At 50.3% G+C, this 15,260-nt stretch overlaps 3 protein-coding genes across 3 annotated transcripts; 2 read left to right on the forward strand and 1 right to left on the reverse strand.

Moving 5' to 3' along the window:
* Positions 1-496: 496 nt before the first annotated feature.
* Positions 497-7,725, forward strand: GUITHDRAFT_104077 (hypothetical protein; the record flags this gene model as incomplete). Its single annotated transcript, XM_005837185.1, has 16 exons — positions 497-557; positions 613-671; positions 725-808; positions 990-1,158; positions 1,206-2,243; positions 3,159-4,634; positions 4,676-4,696; positions 4,752-4,840; positions 5,141-5,234; positions 5,282-6,542; positions 6,595-6,886; positions 6,934-7,045; positions 7,092-7,285; positions 7,341-7,412; positions 7,462-7,545; positions 7,594-7,725. 16 exons carry the CDS (start codon positions 497-499, stop codon positions 7,723-7,725), a joined length of 5,238 nt encoding a protein of 1,745 aa, XP_005837242.1.
* Positions 7,726-8,127: 402 nt separating this feature from the next.
* On the reverse strand, positions 8,128-8,922 carry GUITHDRAFT_135425 (hypothetical protein; the record flags this gene model as incomplete). The annotated part of the gene is made up of 5 exons (XM_005837186.1): positions 8,128-8,151; positions 8,194-8,251; positions 8,295-8,374; positions 8,423-8,464; positions 8,800-8,922. The coding sequence occupies 5 exons, from the start codon at positions 8,920-8,922 to the stop codon at positions 8,128-8,130; spliced, it is 327 nt and encodes a 108-aa protein (XP_005837243.1).
* Positions 8,923-12,037: 3,115 nt separating this feature from the next.
* On the forward strand, positions 12,038-14,044 carry GUITHDRAFT_104079 (hypothetical protein; the record flags this gene model as incomplete). Its single annotated transcript, XM_005837187.1, has 11 exons — positions 12,038-12,071; positions 12,129-12,231; positions 12,280-12,302; positions 12,380-12,819; positions 12,920-13,034; positions 13,144-13,223; positions 13,330-13,399; positions 13,454-13,533; positions 13,663-13,731; positions 13,771-13,851; positions 13,973-14,044. 11 exons carry the CDS (start codon positions 12,038-12,040, stop codon positions 14,042-14,044), a joined length of 1,167 nt encoding a protein of 388 aa, XP_005837244.1.
* Between the last annotated feature and the right edge of the window lie 1,216 nt (positions 14,045-15,260).

Genomic DNA, 15,260 nt, shown 5'->3' on the forward strand with positions numbered 1-15,260 from the left:
ATGGTTCTGGATGGCACATCGTATCCAGAACAAATTATTCCTTTGGGCGGGAGTGGGAACCGTGAGTACCCAGCAACATAGGAGGGATTGGGATTGTACTGTTCGAAGGCGGGTAAGGGGTAGCTGTATGGCTGTGCCGTCACGAGTGGAGCGAGTAAAAATACGAGAGAGGTACAGATTAAAGTGCTTAGCTCATCCCTGCTGCACCTTCCCTTCCTCCTCCTCCTCTGCCTGCCCCGCCCCTCACCCTTCATATCGCATCGCCCGCATTGAGTAACGACTGCAACAGACCATCATATCCTTTTGGTAGGAGGGGTAGTGGTGGACATAAATGGGTGGTATTAGAAGCAGAAGGGGTAGTTTTGAGGAGACTGAGGGGGTGAAGCTTTGAGGGTACTGGTGAATAGGGGGGGTGATTGTGTAACCAGGGCAAGGGAGTGGGAACTTGATCTCGGTTGCGAACATGTAGGGGGAACCAAGTAGACTGATAGGCAGCATGAGGCTGCGAGCACAGAGGAGGTCTGAACAAGGCAGACAGCAAGACAAGTTCTCTACTGGTACACCAATCCTTTCCTGCTGCCCTCTCTCAACGTCGCTTGACATTCCCTTCAGGTCTTGTTGACCTTGTTACAGACAGAGTGAAAAACCAGTTGTTCGGTGTTCTCACCATTGTACTATTTCCTGTGATTCTTCTCAATGTTTTAGTTGATGTCTACACTAGCAGGTGCTTAGAACTTTATCTCTCTGCGCGTTGTCTAACTCGTCTATGCTTGTTTTTAGTGTTTTGATTGGCTGGAGCGATCACGTGGTGACAGGCCTGTCTCTCATGCAAGCACCAGATAGCATGATTATGGGGGAATCAAGCAGTCAACCACTTATTTTCCTTGCAACAAACACATATTCTCTGCCCGTTTCTGGTATATATCTTTCTGAAGAGAGAGTGATTGTATTCATGTCATGTTGACTCAGGTAGTGTAATCACTGTCCAGATCCTCAAGTTTTATCCCGAGCCTCAGTATCACTTCTGTGGAAGTCTGAACACAAACAGCTTTGCAGCTGAGAGACTTGCTGGAGTGTGCAATCCTTCATTAGCTGGCAATGTTATCATATCAAATATCTCCGGATATGCAAATTTCGACCAACTCACATTTGTAGGAGGTTTGTATTGAAATGTCACGAATATTAGAATCTGAATCATACTGCAGGTGTGCCTGGAACATTTGTATTGAACGTTTCGTCGTATTACGAACAGAACCAGACCGATTACCTAGGAAATCAAGTGACTGTTTCCATAGTGTCCACGTCTGTCACTGTGCCCATCAAGGTCTTGAAGAACACCAATGTCACATTGTCGTCGTTGCAGAGTGCTCCAGATGTGGTGGAATATGGATATGCGTTCAATGGTTACTACCGTATGTGTTCAGGTGTTGCCGGGCAAAGCACTGATTGCACCTCGACCTTTCAAGATGAATATTTGCCACCTCGAGTGAGGTTGGATTATAAAGGAAATCAATTGCTATCAAACAACACGATGGTCACTCTCTTTCTCGTTACCAACTTCAGCGAAATTGATATGCAGCACGTCAAATTTCCCATGACAAAGAATCCCCATGGTGTCGGATCTGTGGAGAAAATGGCGAGATTGAGTTGGGGTGTTGGTGCTGAATTTGTCATTTCCACGATGATTTCCAGCTCCAACGTTGTAAGTTTTGATGATTTCGTCGTCCAGGGCTCCAACAATCCAAGCCTCTTCTTTGCTTTCTACAGCTGTGGTGTCTTTGAACTTTGGAATTTCAAGATGTGGATCGATGGCGTCTGGGCGGTACGGGAAATGCTCTTGATCCCTCCGTTGGATGCTCGTGGACTTCGGCCAGGGGACGGCGAGAGGTGGGTTGGAGGCATCGCACCTTCGAGTGTGGGATCCGATGGAGTCGCTTCTGGGGATCAGTCGTACCTACCTCAACTTGAGATCTCTGACTTTCCCAAGCAAGTCACGGAAGGTGAAGTCTTCACCGTCACGGTCAACGTCATCGCATACTTGTACCCACGATCGTTGGGCAAGTACAGCCTCGTGAACGGAGTCATTCTTTTTGCTGTGGCTGTGCCAACCATGGCAGTCCCGGCCACCTCAAAAGAATCCTTCCTGTCGAAAATCAAGTACCTTGAAAATGGAGTTAGCAGTCCAAGCAATAAGAATGGAGCTATCTTTCAAAATCTTGCTTTCAGTCTGGATGGACTTGAGGGTACATATCGGATTCGAATATATGCTCAAGGCCAATATTATATTGAGACTGGGGATATTGTTGTGAGCTCGGTTGTAAACACAATCTTGTTCAAACTTCCTTCAACCTTCACTGGTCAGGTTGATGGTTGTTCACCCCCACTCAACTTAAGTTCGAATCAGGAATTCTGTATCTCAGCAGAATCTTACGAGAAGGTGTCGACCTTACCGTATTTGTTGGCCTACCAGTGTAAGAAAATATTTTCTCTCTCGCAAAGCTGTGAAATCACTCCAAGACAATCGATCTCGGTAATTCTAGAAAATCAGTCGGTACCATTCGAATATGCAGACAATGGCACCATTCGTTGGACAAATCTTCATGCATCCAGAATAACCTTGAATGATGTGCAATACAATCTCATTCCTGATAAAGCAAGGTATGAGTTCACTGATATCAGAATAATGAGCTTGTTTCGTAGCCAAATGAACATCATTTTCCGTATAGGTCAAGTTGAAGCCAATCAAAAAATCTCTCTAATTGTGAACACTTCAAGACTTGACACTGCTGTAAAATTCTGCAACTATGATCCAGTAGGATACATCTCTGTTATTTCGTCGTCAGCAGACCCTCTTGCTACCGTATCCTACCCGGGCGGTCTTATGAAGGTCACGATATTCGCCGCTACAACCACAGGACAGCCAGCACGAAATCGTTTCTTCTGTCTTCGATTCTTTGAGCTAGATTGGCATGATCCCTTTGCAGATCATGTCAGAGATCAAGACAACTATCGAATATTTCAGTCAGAAAAGAATTTCAACCCCTTTGCAACCCTTTCAAACCTCACTTTTCACAACTCATCTTGTTTTCCTACAGATCAGACTGGCACTGGGAGTTTAGACTTTTATTTTGATACTCCTGAGCTCAAGTTTCGTTCAGGTTCTTATGCTTGGTACGTGGAGTCAGCTGAAAATGAAAGTGGGCAAATCTATCAAAGGTTTGGAAATATTTTTTATCAGAAGTATCAATGGACAAGCAGAAGCGAAAGTCTCAAGTGCATCTATGAGAAATTCGGTGTTGAGATACCTCTTGCCCGGACCAACTCATACTATGTGTACTTGCGCAATGGATGGAAATCTCCTCCCACAGAGGTGCTTGCAACTTCCAGGTGGCCTCAGCCGAACCCTCCGGACGGGTCCTCATTCTTCCCGCTACGAAGTAGTTATTATGGTGCACTTGAGGCTAGGATAGCGAGTGTCGAAACGCCGTACGAATTCTGGGTCAGAATTTATGATGGAAACGCGATCTCTGACGTGTTGCTGTTTCCGTCAGGAGTGTCTGTGACTATGTATATGGTATCGGCTCCCAAAAGCTTTCCTGCAACGTTCCAAGCTTGTTCCCAGTACATCACGAATAACTGCTACTCTCTCACTGACTTCGATTTTACTTTGACGTCTGTAACGGATTCGTTCGGTTATGCACGTTTTCAAATCTCGTCAAGTATCAAATATCAAGGGATCTTCAGGTTTGTGCTTACCATCGGCTCTATCGGTCAATCAGGCAGCAACTTCTTCTCTCAGGTCTTTGAGATTGTCTTCACCTCCTCCCTCAAGGAAGCCTTTGATTGCACCTCCGCTCAGTCGCTGCTGTCTTCCGCTCAGAGATTAGCTCCTGCTGTCAAGTATTACAACGCATGCCCCTTCCGAAATCCTGATGCATCCTGTAAATGGAATTTTACTGTTTGTGACTTCGGGTATCCGAACATGGTTTGGAGATCAAGCAAAGCTCTGCCTCTATGTCTGCCGCTAGCAAAGAACATCCGACATCCACTCACAGTCTACCTTGTCAACGATCACAACGAGAGCGTGTATGATCAAAATTTGGTTGTACTGGGAGCTGGGACCAGTATGCCTCAAGTGCATCTTGCTCAAATGATTCAAAGCGATTCCAATGGTTTGGCGGTACTGGACAACTTCACTGTTGACTTCGCTTTGAAAGGGCCGATTTCGTTGACGGTGCAGCTCCCTCCGTTTCAATCATCTTATCAAAATATTCCGCTCTCACAACAAGTTCTCACCTCTGGATTGTCAGCTATTGATGATGAAGTTCACGCTGATTTCCTGACGCCCCCACCTTCTGTTGTGATAATCGGGAGAACCATCGGCCCTGCTCTCCAAGTCAGGATCAAGGTCAAGAGCAAGTGTCTCTCATATCCAGGCGAGCTGGGAATCGGGTGGGTCCCTCCCAAGCTTGAGGTACGATTTGTTTCATCCTATGAAGCCAACGGCTCGGTGCTGCTGCTTGTGAACCAGTCGGTTTCAATCGCGTCAAACTCCACCGATCCAGTGGTGGAACCTCTGAGAGGAGCAGCGGTCGCGACATTTGCCAACATGTCAGTTCAATCAGGACTACCTGGTAGATTCAAGTTTCAAGTTGTCATCCATTCTAGCAAACAGGTTCTGTTGACAAGTCAACTGGTGAGTCTGTTGACCACCGCCAACGCTCTCAGAATTCTTGATCACTTCCCGTCAGTCATCAGCCCGCACCTTTCTTTGCAACTCAGAGTTCAGGTGAACTCCTTGTCAGGGACGCCCTTGGCGAACGCTTTCGTTTACGCTGAGGTGATTCCATACAGCAATGAGAACCAGCAATCTCCAGCTTCGAGTCTCAACACCTCCAACGTGTCTGCTCTTCTTGATCTCAACTCTTCTTTATCTGTATCAGATACAGATGGAACATGTCATTTTCTCCTAACATTTCAATCATACACTCCTGGGCGTTTTGTCCTAGCTTTCAGCAGCCAAGGGGTTGAAAAGATATTTTCTTCGCCATTCAGTTTTCAATCACCGATAGCTGAGATGAAGTTCTTGTCAAAACCTGTCATCTCTTCAGTCTTCCCTGAAGTCTGGGTGTGGCCTCAGATCAAATCGAATCGCATTCATGTAGGGTTCAACACTCACGCAAGAGCCGGTCCGATCTTCAATCTCCCGTCTAGCATGAAGGATGTGGTCAAAGGTAAGCGCCTGAGCGGGTTGACCAAACTTCTTACTTGGATACTGCAGGTTCTCTTCCTTCAGATCCGGGGCCTGTGATCCAAGTCCTAGACCGATGGAACAAAGGCATCATCGGTCTTGTTTTCAACGTCACCTTGGTCGACGCAAGCAATAACATTCTTCAAGTGGTGGAATCTGCGGTGGAGAGACAAACCTTGTTCCAGGACCTTGGCCTTCAAACTCCTCAAGCTACATGCAGCTTTAACAACCAACAAGCCGCCTGTGCGGGGCTGTACGCATTTCCAGGGCTGGGTTTGAGCTCAACAGTGACGACAGGCTTCTACCGATTCCGATTCGATAGCGAGGGTATCCAACTCGTACAAGAGGACGAATTGTTCTTCGTGAACAAGGCCATGACGGACACGACCGAAGTTGATGCATACATGTTGGGGACCATGCTAACGGGACTGATGTGCATCATCTTGTTTGAGATGAACAAGATGGATAACTTGATCGTAAACCAAAACACGTTCAAATATGTGCAGAGTCAGAAGTTCAAGAAGCTTTGGATGGTAGTTGCAACAGGCTTAATGATGTTCTTGTTCTACGTCATTGTCACCTTCTACACCATGTTGAGTGAGAATAAGACTCCTCCGCATAAAGCAAACGGCATACTGAATGGTTCGGATTACATCTCAATGTATGGCTCGTTCGTTATCATGGTCGCAGTCTCCGCGTCTTGTGTATATTCCTTGTATTTTATGTTCCAGAACCGCCAAAGCTTTTCTATCAAGAACAATGACCTCTTCGTTCGAAAACTGTGCGCACCTGTTGAAATCGAACAAGCTCGAAGATTTTTCATAGGAAGCGTGAGAAATTTGATCGTCGCCAAGGATCGAGTGTCTTCTTCGCATGGTTTCTTTGCCAAGCTTTACGATCGATACAGATATCGACTGGGAAGGATCAAAAGGCTCGTCAGTGCGCTTTGGGAATGGCTCAAGAAGGTAAGAGGCTTTGCCAAGGCCACGTACAGGAGGGTCAAGTACAGTATCCCCTTGTTCAACAGCTTGTATTTCGGGTGGTTCGACATGACGATCGGGCAGAGGGTGCTGGGGGCGATCTGGCTGAGCGTGTTTGTCGTGCTCTCGTTCCTGGGCTTCGGCCTCTGGTTCTCGCACAAGCTCGACACGTGGCTGAGCGGCTTCTACGGGGAGTACGTCAGCACCCTGGTGGCCCTCGGATACGTCCCCACCGACTGGTTCACCACCAAGTGGCCGGACCAGCAGAACCTGTCGACGCTACGTCAGGTGATGATCATCTACTACGGGCGGTGAGGCTCTCTTGCTCTGCCGCTTTAGCTGACTCCTCACCCTCTCGTCTAGAACGTCAACGCAGGGGCAGCCTTTCTTCCAGCGGCTCTCTGACTCCGCTGCGATCGCTACCTGGCTCGCAACGGTCTTCTCGACGATCGCGGTGCTGGTTGGGGTTCTAGATATCTACAGATGCTCGAGGGCTTACCTGCGAGCTGCACGGCTTAACGCCTTCCCGGCTCCGAAGAAGAAGATTCGAGCGACAGCTGCCAGCTCATACATCGGGTCGCAAGCTGTGCTCGCGCTGTTCGGCTGGTTCTTTTCCTTCTTGTTCTGGTTCACCGTCATCTTCGCTCTCTCCTGGGTGAGTCCATTCCTCGAGGCGCCAGGCGCTGAGCCCAGCGGTCGCAGGCCCCCATCAGCAAGTACCTCACTCCCGCATGGCTGCCCTTCTTCATCCTCAGCTGCGTCTTCCTCCTCCTCTACCTCATCTTTGTGCGTATCCGCATGTTCAGGAATCCAGGTGCTGCCGTGGTAGCTGTCAGGCCGACGCTCACTCACTTGCCTAGGGATAATCATCGAGAGCCGGTCACAGTTCGCTTTCTCCGAGACGATCTTGCTTCTTCTCAACCTCGCCATTGGCTCTGTCTTGTCTGTTCCACGGTTTTTGTTCAGCACCGTGGGGACGATCTACTCCTGGTTTCTGCTGCATCGAGGAGTCGGGCAGAACAGCCTGCTCAAGCTTGGAAGTGAAGAGTTTGAGGTGGGTTGACGACCAAGGGAAGGAGCTACAACCAGGGAGCTGATGTTACTTTCAGGCTGCCGTCTACGTCCATCACGTGCATAACAACGCCTTGCTGCGCTGCATAGTAGAAAGACTCCATGTCGAGGTCAGCCTTGGCGACTTCCCTCCGTCAGCTCCACCTCACACGTTCGCAGCTACGAAATCGCCGGACTATCCTGCAGATTCCTTCCAACAACATCGAGCCGGAGCCTCTCAAGAGGCAGTGGGTGGAGCTACAGGTGTGATCCATCCGGTTTCACATCAAAACCTCAGCTTGCTTCCAACAGGCGAAGAGGAGGAGGCAGCGAGCGCTCGTCAAGCTCCTCGTCATGGTTCAAGCCATTGCACATGCCGATCAGATTGACTTGACACGCTCGCGGAAGCACAAGATGGATGCGATGAGTCATCCGCAGCATTGAGAGCGTACATGTGAGCTTGTAAGATCATGTGAAGGTCAAACACGAGCACCTCTAGGCACGCTAGCCTTCCACTGCCCCCTTCCCTACTCGTCAACTCTCCCCTCCCTCGCTCCCTCCCTCCCTCCCGCCCCCTGGATTGCTCGAAGGTGATGGGTCTTTCCACGCCATTCTCTTCTCTTCGAGGAGCACGCTTCTCCGAGTATACCATCATTCTTGTCTGGCTTATGATGTGCAAGCTGTCAAAGAAGCTAACATTTGACACGTTTAGTACCCAACGCATGAGTCTGCTTAGTGTGAGGGAGGGAAGATGGAGCAGGGGAGGCACTAGCATGAGTGCTCGAATGGTGCAGTCAACGTCTGACGCTCTTCCGATCTTCATGATCGCTTCGGGCAACAACCCCTTCAAGGAAGAACCATAGGCATTCCCTGCATGCTCTTTCAGCTCGCAACTTCAGTAAAGTCACTCACAGTGGATGAGCCCACGATGAGAGGCTTGCCGCCGTCTTGGGTTGGATGGAGGCCATAGCTGGCACGATATCAGAGTTCGAGGGCACGCACGAGTACAAAACCTGTCGTAAGGTCCAAAGCCTGGCTGCCAGTCGGGGACTCCAACATTGAGGTTGCCAATCGCAGGTCCATAGGGTCCAACCTGTTTGAAAATGGTGACATCAAACCGAAGGGGGTGGTGGACGCGAACCTGCTGATTCAGGGATTGTAGCTTCTGAATGTCTGCGAACATCTAGAGCGGGGAACGTCAGGCTGACGAAGGCAAGACAAGGTCTCTACGGGTTCATTTCATCGCAGCCTTCCATGAATTCTTGCTCCTCCTCACTCATCACATTCTTTTCCTGCCTCTATCCTCCTGCCTCCTCCCCCTCGCCATCTCCTCCCCCTTCACCGATCGGTACTCTCTGCCATGCTTCCCCATAATAGAAGTCCGTTTCAACGTTTCATTTTCCGTTGCATCATACCGTTACAAACCATTTAGGCCATGTTGAGGCGGGTTTGTAGGCGGGTTTGTAGGTACTCGGGATGTTTGATTGACTATAAAGTCTGTAACAAACAGCGCATAACCTCCACCATGTCGTTTGCTCGGACAAAGTCCACCATGTCAATGGCACGAACATAATCAAACATGGTCTTGCGAACGACTTCTAACATGTCCCTTGCGCGATCTCCGTCCTCCGCAAACGTCATCTCGTAGAGACGTTCAACCTTTCCGACAGGTTGATACGAACCAAGTCTGCAGCAAGTTTTCGAAACACCATCGAAGCTGTCGTGCGCAAAGACATTGTGATCTCTCTCGAGCCCCAAGATGTTGTGAAAACTCTAGAATCCAAGCTCTCTCGCAGGCAGATCTTTGTTCGTACAAAGGAAAAACCGAATCATTCTGTCTGTGCTCCTCGCGTTCGTCTCAGTCTGCCGTACATATCCATCTATTCTCACTTTTCACCGGAGCAAGATCATGTCTGCAGGTGAGCCGCCATTGATCATCCCGTTTGCAGCATCTTCTGAGTGCAGAGGAATGCTGCTGCTGCTGCTGCTGCTGCTGCTGCTGCTGACGATGACGATGACGATGTCGACGACGATGTCGACGACCATGAGAATAATGATGATTGGAGCAAGAGAAAGGAGGCAAGCCTGCGGGCAGAAGATGACTCAGTGAGGGGACATATTGGGAGGAGGGAGTTTGAAAAGCGGATGAGAGGGGAGTAAGGAGTTGGAAGGGGGCAGAGGCTATCTTCGTACAACATGGTCCACATCAATGCTGTTGTCATCATTGAGAGATTTTTCCGATCATACCGCGTGCGCAAGCGAGGAGGAGAGTTGCTGGTCCTGCCTTCACCATACTCTGAGACTTCAACTCTTCTCCCTCACTGCCGCTCTCTTCTGTTTAGCTTTGCTCTCGTGCTCCCTCCGTCCTTTTCCTTGCTCCTGTTCTCATCCTTGTTTGCCTTCTTTCCATTTGGACTCTCCTTTCACTCCTTTGATGCAATTTAGGTTTCGAAACCATCGCAAGCATTGGGGGTATGTTCGGCCAGATTCAATGGCATTGAAAGAAGACACGCCTCAAGCGGTTGAAAAATGGGCTTGTTGTCCTCTGCCTGCTCTACTTCATCCCACCGCAGTTGCTCGCTGCTGGTTGTTGACTTCAAGAGCCTGGCCTCTCCTCCTGCAAAACCTTCGGGCCGAAGATCCATGTGCCTTCGTCGTCGAGATACCAGACCAACGTGTTGATACTTGCCTCTTCCTCCTCTGTCATTCTCGTTGAGGTGCAAAAGAGTCGGCGAGGGAGGAGAGAGGAGAGGAGCATCGGTGGGTGTTGGTGACAAATCCGGAGTCTCTCATTTCTACATTCAAGTGATTCCTTCACCTTCTTCTCTACAGTAAGGCGTTAACAACAAGCACTGAACAGCGACTTGCAACAAGCCCGCATCAGGCTCTGACAGGAAAGTCACAATTGCAAGGACACAATCGGACTCAGAGACTCACCTAGTAAGCGATCGGTGAAGAAGATCCAGTACGAGGCCCATCTTGACATTCAACGCAGATAGGTCCTGCTTCAAGCCATCGAGCTGCTCATCGACCTGAGTGAATCTCGCGTCGACTTCCTCCTTCAGATCCTGCACAGCACCAAAAACATTCCTGTACGACGTGTAAATAAAAAAAACGGTATGCTTTCAGGCTCCACCATCGATGTCAAATTGAACTCAGACACGAGAGAAAAGAACTTGCTTAAACACCAACTGACCATCTTAAAGTCCTCTCTGTTGCCATTCATCAACAACCCCATCGCTGCAATCTTCGTGTCTTCGCCAATCATGTCATCCTTCAATACATTCTACAGCCGATTGACCTGGATCAGCTTTTCAAAGATTTTGCCTGGCGCCTTTGTGATTTCAAAGCAGACGTATTCCCCCTGCATAATTTCAAAGTTCTCCTACGAGGCGCCCTCCTCATCGGGTTTGTTGACCACGTCCTTGAACATTGTTTCAAGATCAGTGACCCCATCAAAGGTCACGCACATGTTGGCTTGATACTTTGATATAGATCTCCAAAAAGAGTGTTGGAGACCTGTCACCTCTTTGCTGTTGTAGCTACCATGATTCAGTCGACTGATTTTGGCCGCATTCTTTCTTATGAGCCTACGTTTGGTGTCGTCATCCGGTTTGAGATCCTCCCATCGTTTGATATCCTCCCGTCGTGTAAAGTCTTGACTTGCACACCTGAAGATAAAGCTTTCGTAAGGTTTCATCAGCGGGAGGTCGGCAGGAGATTTGAAGCACCTTGCCGCCCTGCATCCTCAGCAACCTTCGGGGCAAGCAGAGCATGTGGTTGCACCTCTGCGGCAAGCTCTGCCTGCGATAGCATGCAGAGAAAGGTACAAGGTAGCCGTGCACCTGATACAGCGAGAGGAGGTGCAGCAGCAGGAAGGAGAGCGCTCAGCTGCATTAATACGCTGAGGGGTACCAGGTGGGGTACCCCACCCCATCACCTTCACCCCTCCTTATGATGCAACAATAGACCCGTGGAGAGGGGTGGAGGGGACCCCTTCCGTATTTCTCGGTGCTTCTCTCATTTAAATCTATTTTACATATAAAACTATTTTTGCAGTAGAGCGGTGTATCAATATGCGACACAGGACAAACGACGTAGGCGGGAGGGAGGGAGGGAGGGAGGGAAGGGGGGGGCGGGTAGAGGACGGGATGTAGACGAGACAGATGGAGGAGAGGCAAATATGAGAGTTGCAACATGAGGATCTCTGAGCTAGCTCAACTGACAAGAGTATCGGGAATTAGCGAATGGATAGATTTAAAGCAGCTCTTGTAGAAGATGCGAAGTAAAGCCTGAGATGAGACGAGATGTGTACGAGAGCTGATATGAGGGATGATGAGTGAGAATTTCTAGTCCAAGTGGTGCCTTGGCATCTCATACATATCAGACTGATCGATTCTCGATGTGACTGCTTCCTGAGGCCATGTTTGCCAGGAGTAACAAACCTCGCCAACGTGTTATCAGCAAATATCTAAAACAATATCTCAGCGGATTTCTCTTCTTACAACGAATGCGTTCATTTTCACTCCACAGCGCCTTGCTATGGCTTGCAATCATGCCGCTAGCGTTGTCGTTAATAAGTCATCCTATTCATCTCATGCAAAGAAACAAGATGAGCGGTACGGATTTGCAGCGATGGTCCTCTTCTTCTCCCGATCTCCTCCTTCGTAAGTCTCATCGTCAGTCCTCGGTGGGCTTGCTCTTCCTCTACTCTAGCTTGCGATGATGTCGATGACAGAAATCAAGTACATCCTCCATGGAATCGGAGGGAAGGCGAAAGCCTGAAATCAGTGAGGATCAGAGCCTGAGGAGCATCTACAGAAAGAATGTTGCTCCTCATCCCACAGGGACCGTCACAAACAAGGCGATGGAGAGATCAGGCCATATGCTGCGCCGTCCTCCTGCCTCTCGTCGCCTCTTCCAGAGGTTCGTCACTTTCGCCATGTCAAGGTTCCCCATGTGCGCGTTTGACCGTCGCTGACGTGCTTGTTCTTACAGGTTCCCCACCTCTGTGGTCCAAGGTGAGCAGGAGGAGGAGGAGGAGGAGGAGGAGGAGGAGGAGGAGGAGAGAGTGTGGTCGTGCGCTGACTGGCGACAGGGATCGGCTTCCAATCTCTGTCCAAGGATCTTTTCGATCGTTTCTTCTCCGGGAGCTTCGGGCCTGAAGACATCTCCAGGGACCTGGTAGACACGCAGGAGGTGACGGAGAGGAAGCAAGAGGGAGTTGAGTGGATCAACGAGTTCGAGGTGGTAAAAGACCTGGGGATGGGGTCGTTCGGTACCGTCAAGCTGGTCAGAGATTCCAAGAGCGGAGATCTCTACGCGATGAAGGTGTTTGACAAGGAGAAGCTTCGGAACAAGTGGATCGGGGCGACCAATATGTTGGAGGATGTTGAGAAAGAGATCAAAATCCTGAAGCTCATGGACCATCCGAATTGCATCAAATTGTACGAAGTCCTAGACAACCCTGAAAATGAGAAACTTTTTCTCCGGCTAGAGTACTGCGAAGGAGGACAGTCAATGCTCTTCGACGCACCTGTATGTCATTTATTCTTGTGCTTGCCTTGCTTGTATGACCTGTGTTTGTATCATCGAGCTTTTGTTTGTACTGGCTTGCGGAGCTTACGTTTTTGATCAGCTCATCTCCAGAATGAACACATGGTTCAGCACAGCTCCTTTCTCGATGGATCAAATCAGCGTAGAGCCGCTCTCAGAGGACACAGCACGCAGATACTTCATTGACCTACTGGATGGTGAGGAGGAGGAGATCCTTAGAAGAAGTGTGTTGGGAAAGGAGGTTTCAGATATGAAGAAAGTTGAGGTTGAGGTCGAAAGATGCGAGAGAGACTGAAATGCTTTCAGGACTCGAGTACATGCATGACAACAACATAATCCATCGTGATATCAAGCCGGAGAACCTTCTTCTCACCAAGGACGGGAAGGTGACAACCTTGCATCCCCTGCCTTCTTGCATTCTCCCTGTCCTCTTTCTGCCTTGCCGCCTTTTCCCCGTTTGGCAGCATCCGTGACCTTGTTGTTGCTCCCTAGGTCAAGCTTGCGGACTTTGGCACCGGCCAAGTTCTTTCTGAAGGAGAAGACACCATCGCCTTCTCCCCTGGTGACCCTCCAGCCCTCTAGCCCTCCCGCTCCTCTTGATCTGAGCTCCTTCCAGGGACCCCGGCCTTCCTTGCACCTGAGGCCTGTAGGAAAGGACAATACAGCGGGCGAGCAGCAGACATTTGGGCGGCAGGGGTACGGCAGGAGGAGGAAGGAGAAGAAGAGGGAAGGAGAAAATGAAGGAGAAGAGAAGGGGGAGGGGCTGAACAGGGAGGGAGAGAGGGAGGGAGAGAAGACGAGGAGACGGCTGAGCAGTTCGTGCAGGTTACACTCTACACGTTCCTTCACGGTCGCTCTCCTTTCATCTGTGCGAATCCGCTGCAAATCTACAAGGTGAGGAGAAGTTGCTCTCCGACTTGTGACGTGCGTCAGATGATCCGCGAAGAGCCCATCGGCTTCTCCTCTCACCTCTCGCCTGATTGCCGTGATCTCCTCAGAAGGCTGCTGGACAAAGTAGGAGGCGGAGGAGAGGAGAGGAGAAGGGAAGGGAAGGGAGAGAGAGAGGGAGTGAGGGGAGCAGTTGAAGCTCAAGGCAGGAGGGAGCTTACGTGTCATTGGCTCACGAGGTGTGCAGGACTTCCGACGGCGAATCAAGATGAAGGAGATCCGAGAACATCCTTGGATCTTGCAAGGGAGTGCGGAGTGAAGACGATGTCACTTGCAGGGATGGCACCAGACTTTCACTCCTCTTCCTCCTCTCCCCTCCCTCCCTCCGTGAACCGTCGGTATAGCTGCTGGTGGATTCCTCGCACCCTTGCCTGCCACCGTCACGCCTCAGCTCAGCAGCCTTGCTCCCCTCCTCGCGGTTGTCACCGTCGTCCAGGACGCCATGTACAGGCGCTGTTGTCGCAGAATCTCCTCCTGCTGGGATCGGTTGTCCAGCAGTAACCTAGTCAACTTTCAGCTCCTTGGCTCTTCTCCTCCCTCCCTCCCTCCCTCCCTCCCTCCCTCATCCTCTCCTTGCTCTGTGCTCTTAAAGATTTTCCTCCTCCTCTTCTGTTCTGCATACCCGATGTGATCCCCCTTGTTGTTTTCTCCTCCTTTGCCCTCCTTCTTCGATGTCCCTCCCATCATTCTTCCAATCCCTCTCATCTCTGATTGCTCCTCCTCTCCCATCTCCTCACTCCTCTCCTCTCCTCTCCTCTCCTCTCCTCTCCTCTCCTCTCCTCCTCTCTCCTCTCCTCTCCTCTCCTCTCCTCTCCTCTCCTCTCCTCTCCTCTCCTCTCCTCACCTCCTCTCTCCTCTCCTCTCCTCTCCTCTCCTCTCCTCTCCTCTCCTCTCAACCTCAATTTCGACGGGATCTCCGTGTAGCTAGCGATGGCAACGACTTCTCTCAGCTCCAGGAACGGATGGGAGTTCTCCGCGAGAATCTAAGAGGCGTCAGGCATGTCCGGACAGGAGGAGGGGGAGGAACCGGCACTTGTGCGAGGAGGGCGAGATGCAGCGAACCAGAGACGGAGAATGAATCGCTGCTGGGGCGGCGGAGGAATAGGAGAGCAGCGAACTACAAGGATGAGAGGAGGAGGAGGAGGAGGAAGTAAATCCTTACCTCGGACAGCCTTGACAGCAGCGATGAACGATCAAGGAGCTCCCTGCCCCAAGATTGTTTCCTCCTCCCTCCTCCCTCCTCCCTCCTCCCTCCTCCCTCCTCGCTCTCCTCGCCATCCTCTACCTCGAACGCTCATTCCATAACGCTCCTTACCTGTGATACTCGACCAGCCCGTGGCAGCTCGACTGGAAGGAATCGGTCAGGGTGTGAAGGGACCAGAAGCAAGGCAGATGAAATCCGTATGAAGGGGCCGGGAGACAGAAATATGAACGAGAGAGAGGGAGAGAGAAAGCCGATGATGATGATGATGATA

This window comes from Guillardia theta (genome assembly GCF_000315625.1).
Source record: "Guillardia theta CCMP2712 unplaced genomic scaffold GUITHscaffold_15, whole genome shotgun sequence".
NCBI classification, from domain to species: Eukaryota; class Cryptophyceae; order Pyrenomonadales; family Geminigeraceae; genus Guillardia; species Guillardia theta.